Here is a 16,317-nt window from a genome sequence, read left to right as displayed (position 1 = left end):
TATGGAAAGAATCACGTGATCACCTGTCATGTCATAGATAAGTAAGCGCCGGAAGCTCCGGCCCGGTCACGGCCCGGTCTAACGTGAGTCATCCTTAATGCAGTAGGAGGTAGGAAGGTTTTATAAGAAACTAATATCGACCAGCCCCAGCTTCACACGAGTAAACCTTACCAAATTATACACCTTCCTCAAAAATTACTGTATGATATGTGAAAACCGCATGAAAAAACCTTTAGTATTTTTGAGTTTATCGCGAACATACAGACAGACAGACGCGGTGGCGACTTTGTTTTATAAGATGTAGTGATGATGATTCGATGCATGTTCAGGTTGAGATATGGCTTTTCAACATTATTTTATTTCATCATCCAAATTGTACTTGTCAGCTTGCCGTCGTAAAGTGTAGGTGATGGAGTCAATGTCTGACACGAAAAAAAAATATTGTTAGTCCGACAGAAAAAAATTTAAAAGCCTTTTATTTTTCATCTCTTTCCAATAGTGTGGTTTTTAATTGGACGTGTGACATCGTTCCCCAGCCGAGGCTGTCACGGGCATAATGTGACACGAGACGGACTTACTAAATGCTGACAGCGTTTAATTATAAATAGCTGTATCTTTGTCTGGGTTATTAAGACGAACCAAGCTAACTCTGCATGCCATTTGCAATTACTAAGTGTGGCAACGTCATCATTAATGTTATTTTTTATGAAAATAAGACGTTTATAAAAACACTCCCTCACTTTGTTTTATTCATGTCGGTTTAATGTTAGCTTAGACGGACTCTCTTCTTGAAGTCGGCCAGAAAACGATGAAACGATTCATAAGCCTTTTTATTACAACCTTTTTATTTTTATTACAATTTTTATTATATGTCCAGCAATTGGGTCCCAATTGCTGGACATACCGGGTGTTTCCTGTAACAGGAGCAGTAAATTAAACTGGAGGCTGTACTCCTCAAACTGACCAACATTTGTTCAGCAACTTTTTTAAATAATGAATTTTTTTATTATACCTTTACCGTACCCAAAGGGTAAAAACGGGACTTACTAAGACTCCGCTTTCCATCTGTCCGTCCGTCTGTCTGTCTGTCACCAGGCTGTATCTCATGAACCGTGATAGCTAGACAGTTGAAATTTTCACAGATGATGTATTTCTGTTGCCGCTATAACAACAAATACTAAAAACAGAATAATATTTTTGTTTTTTTTTATGAAATAGGAGGCAAACGAGCAGACGGATCACCTGATGGTAAGCGATTACCGCCGCCCATGGACACCCGCAACACCAGAGGGGTTGTAAGTGCGTTGCCGGCCTTTAAGATGGGAGTACGCTCTTTTCTTGAAGGTTTGAAGGTCATATCGGTCCGGAAATAAATGGGGCTCCCATACAACAAACGTGATTTTTTGCTGTTTTTTCCGTAATGGTACGGAACCCTTCGTGCGCGAGTCCGACTCGCACTTGGCCGGTTTTTTGCAGGTAGTGGCACGTGCCGTTTTACTTAACAATAGATAAAGGATTAGCCGTTCGGGGCCAGCTACAAATCGAACGACTATACTTGAACGTTGGTCTGACATATTTCTCCGCCTTGAGGCTGCATGTCACTGGCATAATGTGACACAAGACTGACTGACTATCCTGACAGCGTTTAACTATAAATAACAGCGCTCTATTTGTCTGGGCTTTAATCCTTTACCAAACAATTCAATAGTGTATCTGTGATCTGTAGACCTCGCTAATTAACACTTCCCAATTTAGTCATTGCGTAAATAACGATATCAGGACTTAAGCCAAGACGACAATGGAACATCAACTAGCGCCAAACTGAAACAATAATAGTTCCCGATTCCCTGATATCAAACCAATCAAACCAATTTGTCAGTCAGTACCAACCAGGAAAATCATATTTATCCCTTTCTTTTGGGCGCTAGTACTAGTGTAAGACAAAGATGGTATGATTCTCTCTGTCTACGTTTGAAATGAGACAGACCTTTGACAAACTATATCAAATTTTTAGATAAGTTTAATTCACGAAATGGTTTTATTTGTTACAGACAATGAAAAAGATATGTTGGAAGAGTCTGACGGGAGAAGAGGTATTTCTTTTAGTATTTTCCAAAAATAATAATGAGTGAGTCCGAGTAATACCTACGTTATGTACTACTCGTAACAGCAATGTCTGTTACCTTCCGTGATTTTTTTCACTTGATGGTCTCATCGGAAGATCAGCGCTGGAAGTCACCAGAAATATGCTGAGATGAGGCCATTTCGTGGCACTTTAATCTTATTCTATGTTTTATTGTTATATGTATTATGTAATGTTTGTTTGTGCTTACGAATAAAATTTTATTCTAACTATTCTATTCTATTCAATAACAGCTGAGCATGACCCTTAACTCAACTGGCGAACACCGTCTACTTGTTTACATTGTGTGGACAGTAAGCTAGGTTAATGTGGGGAAGAACTGCATACAAAATTCTTGGTTTGGAACCGATCTTCCGTATCGACGTATCATCGATCTGACGTATGTATAATTGTATACGAGAATGAGTCTACATATACTCGTACATAAACGTCGCTCGGACACAGCCAGAAAGGAAAAAATTCGCTCATTCTGCTACAAGCTCTTGAGTTAGAACTGTTAGAAGCGACATCGTTGTCGACGGTTTTTCCATACTTATGGTCTTCTCCACATTGACCTTACACAATCTTTGTCTTCAGGAGTGGCATCAACACGTCGCATCGTGTCAGGACGGAACACATCCATAGAAGCTGTACCCTGGCAAGTGTCTCTTAGAGAGAAGACTTTCCCGATCTGCGGAGGCTCTGTCATCACCGACTTATGGCTGCTAACAGCTGCACACTGCTTGCTCAGGTAAGGCTGACTCTAAATAAAATAGAATAGTATAACATATCTCGCCGCGACATAGACTACCCGTCCCACTTTAATTCATACAGGTAGTAAAAGACGGGTAGTCTATCTCGCGGCGAGATACTGTCGCGCCAATCATGTGCTCGGCCTACAGGTATAGATATTATTTCAACCTAATGCTAAGGTAGTATAACGCACATACTTTATAATAAGGTTCGGTATAACATTCATCGGATATTATGTGTATATTATAGACATATTTTTTGATATTGGTGTGTCGTATCAAGTATGGTATAGGTTTAAAAAATAGACACAGGTAGATCCATGTCTCAAGAGGAAGGCGGTTGGGGGGGCTCGCATAACATAAAGAGCGGTTTTGCTGAAATTCCCGAGACTTTTCCCAACTTTTTTGAAACGTTCTGCAACTTGCAGATGTAAGTTTGAGTTTGGTGGTGATACGGGATTATTTTCTCTGTAACCGACAGGTGTCCCTCTAGCTAGTTGTCTCCCCCTCAGGTCTCCCCAACTGCAACTGTAACAAGCCAGATCTGCATTTTTACAATACAGGCGTGAATATGTCTGGATTTTGTTTTGGGTGGCGTGGTGGTGGTGTTTATCCACGATAGTATAAAAGCAGTGAAGATTTTTGGCGAAATTACCGTCGTGAAAATATCAGAATTTTTTAGGTGATGTCCGGACATTTGGCAGGAGGACACCTATTCCATTTTTAACAAGGCAACCTTACCTCAGCCGTATAACTAGCCCGGACTGCCAACACAGGCGTGAATCCCTTACAATCACACACGGCAGCCCGGAGCAAATTGATCAGTCGTGGATATACGAGTATTCCCTTTGGTTGTAACTAGTGAATTCGAGTCGAGTTACCGGGAGAAACAGTGTAAATGGGGCCCTTGTGGCGTTACGTTTAGAAATAACTAATTATTTTTTGTCATCAATCATTTTTAACACCCTCTTATTAGGTCGACCTGTATGTAACTATGTAATGGAATCTAAGGTAACTAATTTAACCATCTTCCTGGTTTCCAATGGAGCTGAAAATTTGCATACGCATGTAAGTCGGGTGTGACAATGCAATATTATGGTACCATTGAGCTAATCTGATGATGAAGACAGGAGGTGGTCATATAGGTACTCTGTGATAAAACAACGCAACCTAATTGTGTTTGGGGTTTTTAGAATTGTCTCGATGAATATTAGTTGCCTGTGGAAAAAAAGTACAGTCAGCGATAAAAGCTTGTACCAAAAATATTTTTTTTGCCAAAAACTTATTTATGCAAGCTTTTATCCCCAAATGTACTTTTTCTTCAAAGTCATCTACTACTCATTCTGTGATTGCGAGGTAATAATTATGACACAGCTCAATCTGATACGAGTCCAACAAGCGGTCGAGAAATGGATTAAAAATTTTAGAGATGAGTAACTTAGTTTAATTCAATTCGACTAATATCAGACGGTAATAGCAACGACGACGCCAGGCATCGAACCCCGTCCCCTCTAGGTCGGGAATAGAGAACAATTTCAATCTATCCTCCAGAGAATTGTGTTTTTTCCGATGCAAAACAGCGGCGTCAAATAAAATTGCAAAATGGGGACATACGTTTGGTCCTACGAGTCCTTGTGCCACAGTGAGAAGAGAAAGGTAGAACACTTGAGGCCAATTTTAAGTTTAAAATCTCGAGTTGGAGACCGATGCAGATTACAACTTGAATTATGGTTTTGAACTGGTTTCGATACGGCCAAGACGTTTGTCCTGGGGATCACACTTCATCATCATCATCATGTCAGCCGATAGACGTCCACTGCTGGACATAGGCCTCCCCCAAGGCTCGCCACTCCGACCGATCCTGTGCCGCTCGCATCCACCGAATTCCCGCGACCTTCACCAGGTCGTCGCTCCATCTCGTTGGAGGCCTACCGGCAGTTCGTCTTCCGGTACGCGGACGCCACTCCAGAACCTTCCGGCCCCACCGGCCATCAGTTCTGCGAGCAATGTGCCCCGCCCACTGCCACTTAAGGTTTGCAATTCTGCGAGATATGTCGGTAACCCTAGTTCTACTGCGGATATCATCATTTCTGACTCTATCACGCAGAGAAACCCCGTGCATAGCTCTCTCCATTGCCCTTTGCGTGACCTGAGCCTTCTTATGAGGCCCATCGTTAGCGCCCACATCTCAGATCCGTATGTCATCACTGGCAACATCACACTTTATTTACTTTATTTCGGATGCACCAATCAGCGTAATTTTCAAGGTCGTATCAAGATAAGATGAACAAAACCGTAACAAATTATTAAAGATCGGGCTCCTTGACACAACCAGCAGTGCATTTGCCTTTTGAATTGACTCGCAGGGCTTGTCGCGTGCAATAATAAGCGCAAGCGATTGTATCATATCAATGTCAAAATAATAACAGATCTTAAAATGTAAATACTGCTATTTGCCCCTTCAGAAAATATAGTTATTTCTACATACTGTCAGGGGGCGGACTGAAAATCAGCGCTGTGCGGTCAATTCTTAATGAAGTGGCTGGCGCAGCATATGCTGAGCCCGTTCCTTTTGTCGCACATGCAAATTTTTAAAGTTATTTGTAAATATATTCCTGTAATTTCTCTTTTGTTGTGTGGCAATAAACGTTTTCTTGTTCTTATTCTTACATTTATTAAGTACCTACTCGTAATTATAATTAGAAAGTGTTTCAACATTTTCTAACAATTTTTTACGAGATTTTTTGTGAAAAGTATTTTGTCTGTTGTGCTCCTAGGTATAGGTGGATATTTGCGTCCACCTGTCCTACTTGTCCACACTGTGTGTGTCCAGACCGGAGTTTACGACAGTCGAAGGACTTTATCGTTAGATCGAAACGTGCAATATCCGTCGCATTAGGAGCGACGTGTTTCTCTCCCGCCGCCCGGCTGGTTAGATTCAATCGAAGTGTTGTTTGTTCTGTTCGTACATTTTACTTTGGAACGTACTTTGTTGTTGTTCTTATGCCAGCACCACATCCCTGTATTTGGCAAATATTCGTGTGGCATCCCTTTTGTTTTGTATGTCAAAGGAAAGAGATGCAACACGAATATTTGCCAAATAAGGCGAAGTGTGGTGCCAGCATTTCACATCACCTTAACTACAAGATGAAGCGTACCTATAAGGTAGTAGTAGCCCCCAGTGTAGGGCCAGTGGGTAGTGGGCCTACATTGCGCGGTCCTACATGACTGGGGGGAGGTACAAAGCGTTTCTGACCAGTCTCTCAAGGAGTCCAAGTTATCCCGCCATCGCCGACGAGGTCTAGCTGCCGGATCCCCGGTTAGACTCTTGGGGCTCCCACTCCGTGATTTACTCGGCCCACAAGTCGTCCGACATTCGGCAGACATGACCAGCCCAGATCCCATAACACCCCCAAATGGCACATGGATTTTCACAATCGAAAGAGCCAGGTGAGAGTAGCCCCCCAGAACGGGCTCACGGCTCACCTCATGCCCGGGGGGACGATGTGTACTGTCCCAGGTAGCAAAATGACGTCAGCGACGTCATAATTCCGGCATTATTACGTCATAAAGACGTATAAATGCTACTGGGGGTATTTCTACACCGTCAAAAAAAGGGAATAATTGAGAAATATTTCTTATATAAGGCTCCCAATTATATCCAATCGCTAAGCATCTACTGTATACTATGGGGTCCGTAATCCTAAGGGACCGTTGCGGGTCCCGAAAACGGCTTTATTGTCTTGCAGCCCGATTCTGATTGAATAACTTATTACGGTTTTGATTTTATTTGGATACAACCTTGAAGACCGCTCACGTTGATTAGTGCATGCGGAATGAAGTGAGTCGTGCATCTCACGCCAATCACCGAGGCCGTCGTCAAAGTCGTATCAAAATAAGATCAAAATCAAAGTCAAAGTCAAAATATTCTTTATTAAAATAGGCCTCAAATAGGAACAAAAGTATAACAAATAGTTAAATTCGAATTGACCTCTGGGTTTGCTGCGTGGTATAAAAATACAAAGAGGATTACAGACCGCGATGTTTCGTGTGTTCAGCTGGTCATGCGGAAATATTCGGGTGAATGAAACCAGCTCAGACTAAATTGCATTTTTACCTATAAATGAATAGTCTAGTGGGTTCGAATATGTTGATAAATTCTGTCTGTTAGAAGCCCCGGCACGAAGCGCTGGTAGCCTAGCGGTAAGAGCGTGCGACTTTCAATCCAGAGGTCGCGGGTTCAAACCCCGGCTGTACCAATGAGTTTTTCGGAACTTATGTACGAAATATCATTTGATATTTACCAGTCGCTTTTCGGTGAAGGAAAACATCGTGACGAAACCGGACTAATCCCAACAAGGCCTAGTTCCCCCTCCGGGTTAGAAGGTCAGATGGCAGTCGCTTTCGTAAAAACTAGTGCCTACGCCAATTCTCGGGATTGGTTGCCAAGCGGACCCCAGGCTCCCATGAGCCGTGGCAAAATGCCGGGACAACGCGAGGAAGAAGAAGAAGCCCCGGCAAAAGTGTAGGTAATCACTTTGCGAATAAATTGGACGAAACGTAGTAATTTCATAAAGTTGTAATTCAAATCAATTTAAGTTTTAATCTAGGTCTGACATGACCTTTTTATAAAGCAAAGCTTAGAGATAGAACTAAGTTTTGTATTTGTCTGATAACTTAAATACCTATTCTAATTTTTCCAAGCTAGGTTTAAATTAAAGGAAAAGCACATTTCTTAAATAAAATTCATCAGTAACAGTTGCCCTTTGGTTTCTCAGTCGTTTAAAAAAGTGTAGGTAGGTATTCACTTGAATACCTACTATTATGTTTGTTTCTACAGTTTGATTTAAAAGAGGGCGCGAGATACTGAAATGTCAAAATTTTCGTTTAAAATTTGGGACTCGCCAGTTTTCGTGAATGTACCTTAGGCTACGTTTCCACCAGAGATGTGTGAGGATGCGTACCGAGGGAGGGCTTTGTTAAGAGCCAATAGAATCAATACATTTACCTATCTTCGCTCAGTACAGCTCTAGTGGACAATATTTTATTGGTTCTTTATTACCAAGGGCCTGACACTCTTTGATAAAGAAAGATAGTCTTATTGCGATTCCTATAAGAGGAAAGAGAAAATAGTGCCATGCTTTGTCCTTATCACCGACCGGGTTTTTTTTTCATGGTCGGGTTATGGCAGCATAGGTAGGAGGCGATGGCGAAATACCGAAATTTATAAGAGTGAAAGAGAAAAAGGATTATGCTGCCATACATGAATATGTCTTTCTCTTACCCCTGGTCGCTCGGTTTCATGTCTATAACTACTATACTATGTCTATGTTTATTACCTACCCATTCCTCGCTGGAAACACAACCTAATACTCAGAATCACATGTATGTTTTTCGATCCTTATAAAAGAAAAAGTGTCCATACATTTTTCGTATCGTCCTTTCCGTTACCGTCATAGTCCGTGCAAAATGGTAACGGAACGGAAAAAGAAACTTGGACACTTTTTTTCTCTTTTTAGATCGGAAGGCCTTGTCAGTTGAGTAGAAGTAACATAAAAGTTTCTAAAATTAAATGCATAAAATAGCTTTTTTAAAAATGTGACATTCCACGGTTAAAGATACCTTATTACGACACTCCAATACTAATAATGCAGTGCTATATACGCGACGTAAGCGCTAAATGCCATAAGGTACCTTTACCCATGGAACATCACAAATTGTCCTGTTTATTCTAAAAGTGAGACTCCATCTGTAATAAAGATTGGCCTTGACCAATTAATAAGGCAGTAAATCTACAATTAGCGACGACCCTCAAGGTAATTTAGGTGATACTTAATAATTAGTATAACAGGGAGACACTAATTGAAATTAACACGCTTTCCACCAATGGTCATGGTCCATTAGGTCGCTCGGGGTAATAGTTATTTCTTTTACAAGAGGGCAAAGTTGTAATATTGATACCCGAGGAAGAGAAAGATACCAAAATTGAACCACGAGCGTAGCGGGTGGTTTGAAAAGTGGAATCTTGATCGTTGAGGGTTTCAAGGCACGAGGGTTAAACAAATTTTGCCACCGAATGAAACACAAAAATTTTCACCACACCAACGAGAGAAAAATACTATAACTGTAAATTATCAAACAAAATTAAACCAAATCTTATTTATTAAATTTATTTATTAAACGTTATTAAATATATTTATCATTCAAAATTATAATTTAAAAGTCAATTCTATCAGCCAACATGAGCAAACAACTCAAAATTTGCATCAGATTACTTTGCCTCACATGAGTCACATGTGGATAAAATGCAACATAATATCAGTTTTTGAAGTACAAACAGAGCCTTTCCGAGCTGGTGGTGTGATGAAAAATACAATAATGCATGGGAAATAGTGTGTCCGTCAGCTGACGGAGTCCGACATGGCTGAAAATGATCGCAAGTGCCTCTCCGATATTATCGTATGTCAGATGGTGCCTAACAAGTGCCTAATATGTTCTTACCCCCAGGGCCAAGATACCCCATATTATGTTCGTACCCCCAGCGCCAAATACCCCATAATATGTTCGTACCCCCAGGGCCAAATACCCCATATGTTCGTTACCCCCAGGGCCAAAGCCAGCGACCTAAGCGTCCGCCTCGGCTCCTCCTTCAAAATCTTCGGCGGCGAGATGTACGACGTGCAACACAGCTTCGTCCACCCGCAGTACGTGATAAAGAGCAAAGTGAACGACGTGGGCATGGTGCAACTGTACACCCCTTTACGGTTCTCGGCCAGAGTACTGCCTATAAGGATTATAGGGAGGGAGAAGAGGTTGCATTCCAAGCAGGCGGCCATTGTTTCTGGGTGGGGGAAACTTAAGGTAAGTCTGCAACTTTAAACAATACGGTATTAGTTTTATGTATGTCTAGAGGCCACATTACCACTGTAATAGTATTATCATACAGAACGGCCACGCACCGCCCCGCCCCGATTCGAATTACCTCGCCCCGCGACAGAAATCTGGCGGACTTCTGACGTGCTCTCAGTACTATTTTTAAGCAACTTACACTATGACGCATGACGCGTGTACGAACGTGCCGTTCACACATAGAAACGCAAGTGATTTTTGATGTACATATAGCATGTCCGCCCTGTGACATTACTGTGTCTTTTGTGACTTAACACACCTGTATATATTTTTTGCAGAACACTTGCCAGTTGATAGGAGGAGTTTTAAGGATAATTCACACTAGAACGATCCGGGTCCTTGCCGAGGGACCCCGACACTTCGTTTTCTATGACGGGTGATCGCTGATCACGTGATGTTTCCTATATAAAACGAAGAATCGGATGTCTCGCCCTGGACGCGGTTCTAACATGAGTCACCCTTTAGCCAAGACCCTCACCAAATATTACCAAGGGGGAGGGGGGGTCAAAAAGTAGCCGAAAAAACCTCGCGTGATTTGTGCACAAGCCCTTACTTATAATTTGTTGTTGTTACAGGAAGGTGGCGCCAGCGCGACAGTTCTCCAATCAGTCACCTTATCCACCATCTCGATGAAGCTGTGCAAGCGGTCTGGCCTGGACCGCAAGGCCATTGACCCCGCCTCCATGTTCTGCGCGGGCTCATTCAGACAGAATACTCCTGATGCTTGCCAGGTAAGCCACTGTCACCAGACTGTATCTCATAAACCGTGACAGCTATAGACAGTTGAAATTTTCACAGATGATGTATTTCTGTTGCCGCTATAACAACAAATACTAAAAAGTACGGAACCCTCGGTGGGCGAGTCCGACTCGCACTTGGCCGGTTTTTTTTTATATTCTGTTTCCAGGGCGACAGCGGCGGCCCAATAGTGAGCGAGGGGGTACTGATCGGCGTCGTGTCCTGGGGCCTCGGGTGCGCGCGCGGCAACTTTCCCGGGGTCTACGCGCGCCTAGCATACCCTGTCATCTATGACTGGATCATGGGGCATTTGAACTCGTCCACTGACCCTTATAAACCTGAACCCAAGTGATGAATGCATCTTTACCGTCCAAATCCCTTTGACCTTCAAAGAGTTCTCTGGCTTTTCGCCGAAAATTGTATTGCCGAATTTCACTTACCAACCAACTTTTCGCAGAAGTGTCATTTGGCCGAATTTAATTTCCCAACTTTACATAATCCAACCTAACCTAACCCAACCTAGTACGTCATTTTCATTTCCCAACCCCAATGGTTGCGAAATAATTATTTGGTAAAAGTTATTCGGCCAAATGAAACTGATGCGAAAAGTTGGTTGGCAAGTGAAATTCGGCAATACAATTTTCGGCGAAAAGGCAGGATCCCCCGTCGAAGACGTCAGGTGCCGCGCGCGGCTACAGCCCAATATCAACCTTCAGGCATGCCGACAAGGTTCACGATGGCGCGTCGCGCATGACAGGCGTGATCTTCAAAGGGTTAAAACAGCGAATATAAGTTTTCTACTACTAGGAGGAAATACTACTTCGTAGCCTACGCATTCATCAAACATTTTTTAAGTAAAATTTAAGAAATATATAAATATAACCGTAATTTTGTTTGTAGTCTAAATTACTTACATAAAATACCAATAGGGGATATTACTGCAATGTTCTGCCACCAGAGTGCAGCGCTAGCCTTTTTAGTAAACCATAGAGTAACTTATACATACTGTGCCTTTAACAGGTTTTTGACAAGTTTTCAGAGATAATAAAATATGAAATATGACATTGATGCATCATGGCGGTTTGTTTACAGAGGACTTGCCGGGAAACGCGAATCCGAAATTTCGCTATTTGCCTCTTTATCGCTCGAATATGCAAGTGACAAAGATGTTAGATAACGAAATTTCGATTTTCTTGTTTTGCGATAGACCCTCAGATTGTGGCGCCCCATACGCAGTTTCGCGTAATTTTTCTCATTTTGATTCTCTTAACTTTGCGATATCTACAGGAAAGACACGAATGAGTTTAACGTACCTGCACTTAAATTTAATATGTAAGGATGACCCTTATTTCAAGTGAGTCGTCATTAAAATGCAAATTTTTACTGAGAAGAGGTAGAATAAAAAAACTACACCAACTTTGATCAATTTATTAAAAAAATTCGCCGCGACAGACCGCGGTATTTTTATCACCGTGACACATCGTCGCTATATTTACTCAACCTCATATTTGGAACAATCATTTGATGGAAATGTCGCTTTTCTTTCATTCGGAATACGGGTGTTTTTGTCATCAAATGAGTGTTGCAGATACGAGGTTGAGTAAGTATAGCGGCGATATTACGAGTATATCGCTACCGGCGGCGGCGCTCCCACACGAACTAAATGTAATAAACAACTGGCATGTACAATTTTATGACGATCGTTTGGTAAATAATAGTTTTTTTAGCGAATTCCATTTTTTACAATCTTGTTTGGATCTTACGGACTTGAAATACTTGAAACTTTCGATTTAGTGTGCTTTCCAGCGGGCCTACGCTGGTCGCTTTTAGTCGTCTGTCGTCGTAGCCATCACATTCTAACATGTATGTAAGTGCAAGTGTGACGCCTGTGACGCTATAGGTTAGACGGTAAAAGTGCGACCATCATACCCATCACACTGTACTCTTTAATAGGTATACAGGATGTAAAAAAAAAGTGGGGATCCGTTTAAGGGCATATTCGGTATTTTATTCGAATTAGGAAAAGTAGAAGACAAATCGTCTCAGTCGGCCAATCCTCCATACAAAGGCGAAATTTTTTACGCGTAAAAATTTTTTCCTACGTCTTTTTCCTAATCAGAACACGATCCCAAATATACCCTTAAACGGATCCCCACTATTTTTGTTACACCTTGTAAATGGTAGCGCCAGGGTAGGAGCGTCTTATAAGTAGGTATCCTTACCACGAATTTGACACGGCCATATTCGCTAGCGTCTGCGTAAACTAATCTACAATGCATCTCTCTCGTACTGACATTGGTGTAAGCGAGATGTAGTGCGTTTGAGTTGACGCTAGCGTTTACGGCCGGGGAAAACTCATGGAAATGGCAAAGGAATGTTTGGGGCGCGGTGCAAAAGCAAATACTTAAATTTATAACAAAAATCTCACTCTGTCCTGTTTGGTATGATATTGGATACGATGTACCGGAGAGAATAAAGTTTGGTAAATAAAAAACAGAAGTAATCGAAACACTTCCGAGCGATAGTTCAAAATTATTTGTAGTTACAACAAACTTTCGCTCTATTTTTGGGTTCCTTCGCATGCAGATCGTTAGAAATCTTGTTTAAATGGACTGAAAAATTACTAAAATTTACCTTTCCATCTCTTCACCTTTTAGCATCATTTTTTAAATTATTGGTATAGTATGCGGTCTATCTACTGAGCTCGTTCACTTACCTGCACTGACAATGGCATTCTGTTAAACAAAAGCCATTATTTCTTTTGTGCCTGAGCGCGTGGCCTTTGTGCCTGATCGCGTGGCTATTGTGTGGGAGCCTCAGGCACAAAGGCCACGCGCTCAGGCACAAAAGACATACCTTCATAACGAAATGCCCCACCACTTTTAAGTGAACAATCAAGGTTATGAAAATAATAGAAAAACTTACCTATCTACTTAAAAATCTATCTTGTAATGTATATTTTTTTGGAAATCGTTTGTCACCATTTTTTTGTGTATGTGTGCCAATGTCAATCATGCCAATGCCATTGCCAGTGACATACAGGCAGTGCTAGTTGGTTCTTTGGAAGCTTCCGAATTTTTATTCTCTCAAGTATATCGTAACGTATACATATAATATATCTAGTATAAATGCTTACCCCCTCTTGTAGGTTTTGGTAAATACGTAACATTACATTTAATGTTTGATACATATTATTACAAATTTAATATTATGTATAAATAAACAGAGGACATTTATTTTATCAAAAGTTGGCGTTAGCTCCAAATTAACGAAATATATAGATTTTATTATATCGTCTATAGTAACATTACTAACATTAAGTAAATTAAAATTACTTAACTAAATTGTATAACTTCTACTATTTATGACTAAAAAATTATACTAAGTGATCTAACCTTAACGCCAACTTCGATAATTTACGAAATGTTAATCCTTTCCAAGATGTAACTAACAGATTTCACGTGTATTTAGTTTCTTTACATATTATAAAATATTCATGTATTATAAACATTTACATTTATTTTTTAATTACTATTTATTCTATATTCACTAACAAATTGTTTAATAAAACATTTAATGTGCAATTAGTTTAAAAAGATAAATATGATTAGAAGCCGTTATTTATCCAGCCATTTTTAATTAAGTTATAATATAATTAATTATTCAAATATTATGCCAACAAAATCACAGTATAAAATAGTTTTAAAGACTTATTTATAAATTTCAAAATAAAGTTTAAACCCTGTGCGCTTATACTTACATTTACCTATTCTACTTCACTTTTCATTTACCCTATTTTTGTATCCCTTAGTAAGTTAGTACCAACCTAAACAATTTAAAGCACTGAATAAAATTGGGGCATTTTCTATGAAAAGGGACCTTATTGTCGATGGCGCTTACGCCGCACAGCGTCGCGTGGCATTGTATTTATATCGAGCATCGTTTATAATGGCGTAAGTGCCATCGACAATAAGGTCCCTTTTTATAGAAAATACCACAATTAATAAAGCCTTAAAATGGTAACATATAAATAAAACAGTTTCGTATAACAACTACAAAAATTAGATTCCTACTCGTACGTGACATTTGCGTTAGTCGTAGGTAACTATAAAATTCATAATAATGAATAAAATTGGTAGATTAAATATTAATACAGGATGATTTAGTTATCAGACCACACTTAGGTACAATGTCTTTTATTCAATTTCGGGGTACCATAGTAAAAAAAATGTATGGTCTACATATTCACCAACATCGGATTTTAGGGGGCAAAATTTAATAACAGGTAGGTAGTGCCTGTATCGATATATTTTTTTATATATTTTATAATACAAAATATTTTTTATAATATTTGTGTATTTTTTATTATTATAATATTATCATATACAATATAATACTTACAAAAATAAACGCATTAACAAAACAAATTGGAGCGGTGACTAATAGTACAGCTAAGGAATTTACTTATTAATTTCAGTACCGTTTCGTACCTTGTCTCAATGACAATTGACAATCAATATGAAAATCGCTAGGGACCTCATACTATTGTCACTGTGCCAAGGTACGTACTGAAATTAAATCCCTTCACCGTAGATGGGAAAACATCGATAGTTGATATAATCTACTTATATAGGAACTGCATACATGTTATTAAATTTTGCTTCCTGAAATCCGATTTCTGCTGTTGGACAAGGTAGTCTAAATTTGACGAGCAGAATAATATTGCATGAACGATATGACATATGACATTGTAAAAAACACCGTAACATAATTTGACAACAATTGACAACAAACACTTATTGTAAGTTAAATATCTTTGCAGTGAGCAACAAACAAAGCGAATAACATCGAAACAGATAATATACACGATACTCGTATAGATGGCGCTAATATAACGTGTATGCTTGAACTTTATACATGGCGATCAATCCAAATGGGTCAGTATGGAGAAGTCAGAAACTATGAGAGATAGCGAAATCTGTTCTTAGGAACCATCAATACAATTTGTAAAGATAGGACCAGGCGGGTCAATGTACAAAATAATTACGCGCAAACGATAAAGATAGGAACAGGCGGGTCAATGTACAAAATAATTACGCGCGAACGATAAAGACAGGAACAGGCGGGTCCATGTACAAAATAATTACGCGCGAGCGATAAAGATAGGAACAGGCGGGTCAATGTACAAAATAATTACGCGGGAACGATAAAGATAGGAACAGGCGGGTCAACGTACAAAATAATTACGCGCGAACGATAAAGACAGGAACGGGCGGGTTAATGAACAAAATAATTACGCGCGAACGATAAAGATAGGAACAGGCGGGTCAATGTACAAAATAATTACGCGCGAACGATAAAGACAGGAACAGGCGGGTTAATGTACGAAATAATTACGCGCGAGCGATAAAGATAGGAACAGGCGGGTCAATGTACAAAATAATTACGCGGGAACGATAAAGATAGGAACAGGCGGGTCAATGAACAAAATAATTACGCGCGAACGATAAAGATAGGAACAGGCGGGTCAATGTACAAAATAATTACGCGCGAACGATAAAGACAGGAACAGGCGGGTTAATGTGCGAAATAATTACGCGCGAGCGATAAAGATAGGAACAGGCGGGTCAATGTACAAAATAATTACGCGCGAACGATAAAGACAGGAACAGGCGGGTTAATGTGCGAAATAATTACGCGCGAGCGATAAAGATAGGAACAGGCGGGTCAATGTACAAAATAATTACGCGCGAGCGATAAAGATAGGAACAGGCAGGTCAATGTACGAAATTATTT

At 40.2% G+C, this 16,317-nt stretch overlaps 1 protein-coding gene across 1 annotated transcript; it reads left to right on the top strand.

Annotated features, from left to right (window-relative positions):
• The first annotated feature begins 2,042 nt into the window (after nt 1-2,042).
• On the top strand, nt 2,043-10,881 carry LOC134741276 (trypsin-4-like). The gene is made up of 5 exons (XM_063673990.1): nt 2,043-2,093; nt 2,720-2,873; nt 9,483-9,735; nt 10,359-10,514; nt 10,691-10,881. The coding sequence occupies exons 1-5, from the start codon at nt 2,066-2,068 to the stop codon at nt 10,871-10,873; spliced, it is 774 nt and encodes a 257-aa protein (XP_063530060.1). The 5' UTR covers nt 2,043-2,065; the 3' UTR covers nt 10,874-10,881.
• Nucleotides 10,882-16,317: the final 5,436 nt, after the last annotated feature.

Source organism: Cydia strobilella, chromosome 5 (genome assembly GCF_947568885.1).
Source record: "Cydia strobilella chromosome 5, ilCydStro3.1, whole genome shotgun sequence".
Classification (NCBI taxonomy): domain Eukaryota; kingdom Metazoa; phylum Arthropoda; class Insecta; order Lepidoptera; family Tortricidae; genus Cydia; species Cydia strobilella.
The sequence above is the reverse complement of the archived record's forward strand: the minus strand, read 5'-3'. Positions and strand labels throughout refer to the sequence as shown.

Coding starts and splice junctions, on each gene's coding strand:
- LOC134741276 (XM_063673990.1), top strand. CDS start 2,066: ATGTTGGAAGAGTCTGACGGGAGAAGAG. Junction 2,094..2,719: donor AGAGTCTGACGGGAGAAGAG/GTATTTCTTTTA, acceptor CTTTGTCTTCAG/GAGTGGCATCAACACGTCGC. Junction 9,736..10,358: donor CTGGGTGGGGGAAACTTAAG/GTAAGTCTGCAA, acceptor TTGTTGTTACAG/GAAGGTGGCGCCAGCGCGAC.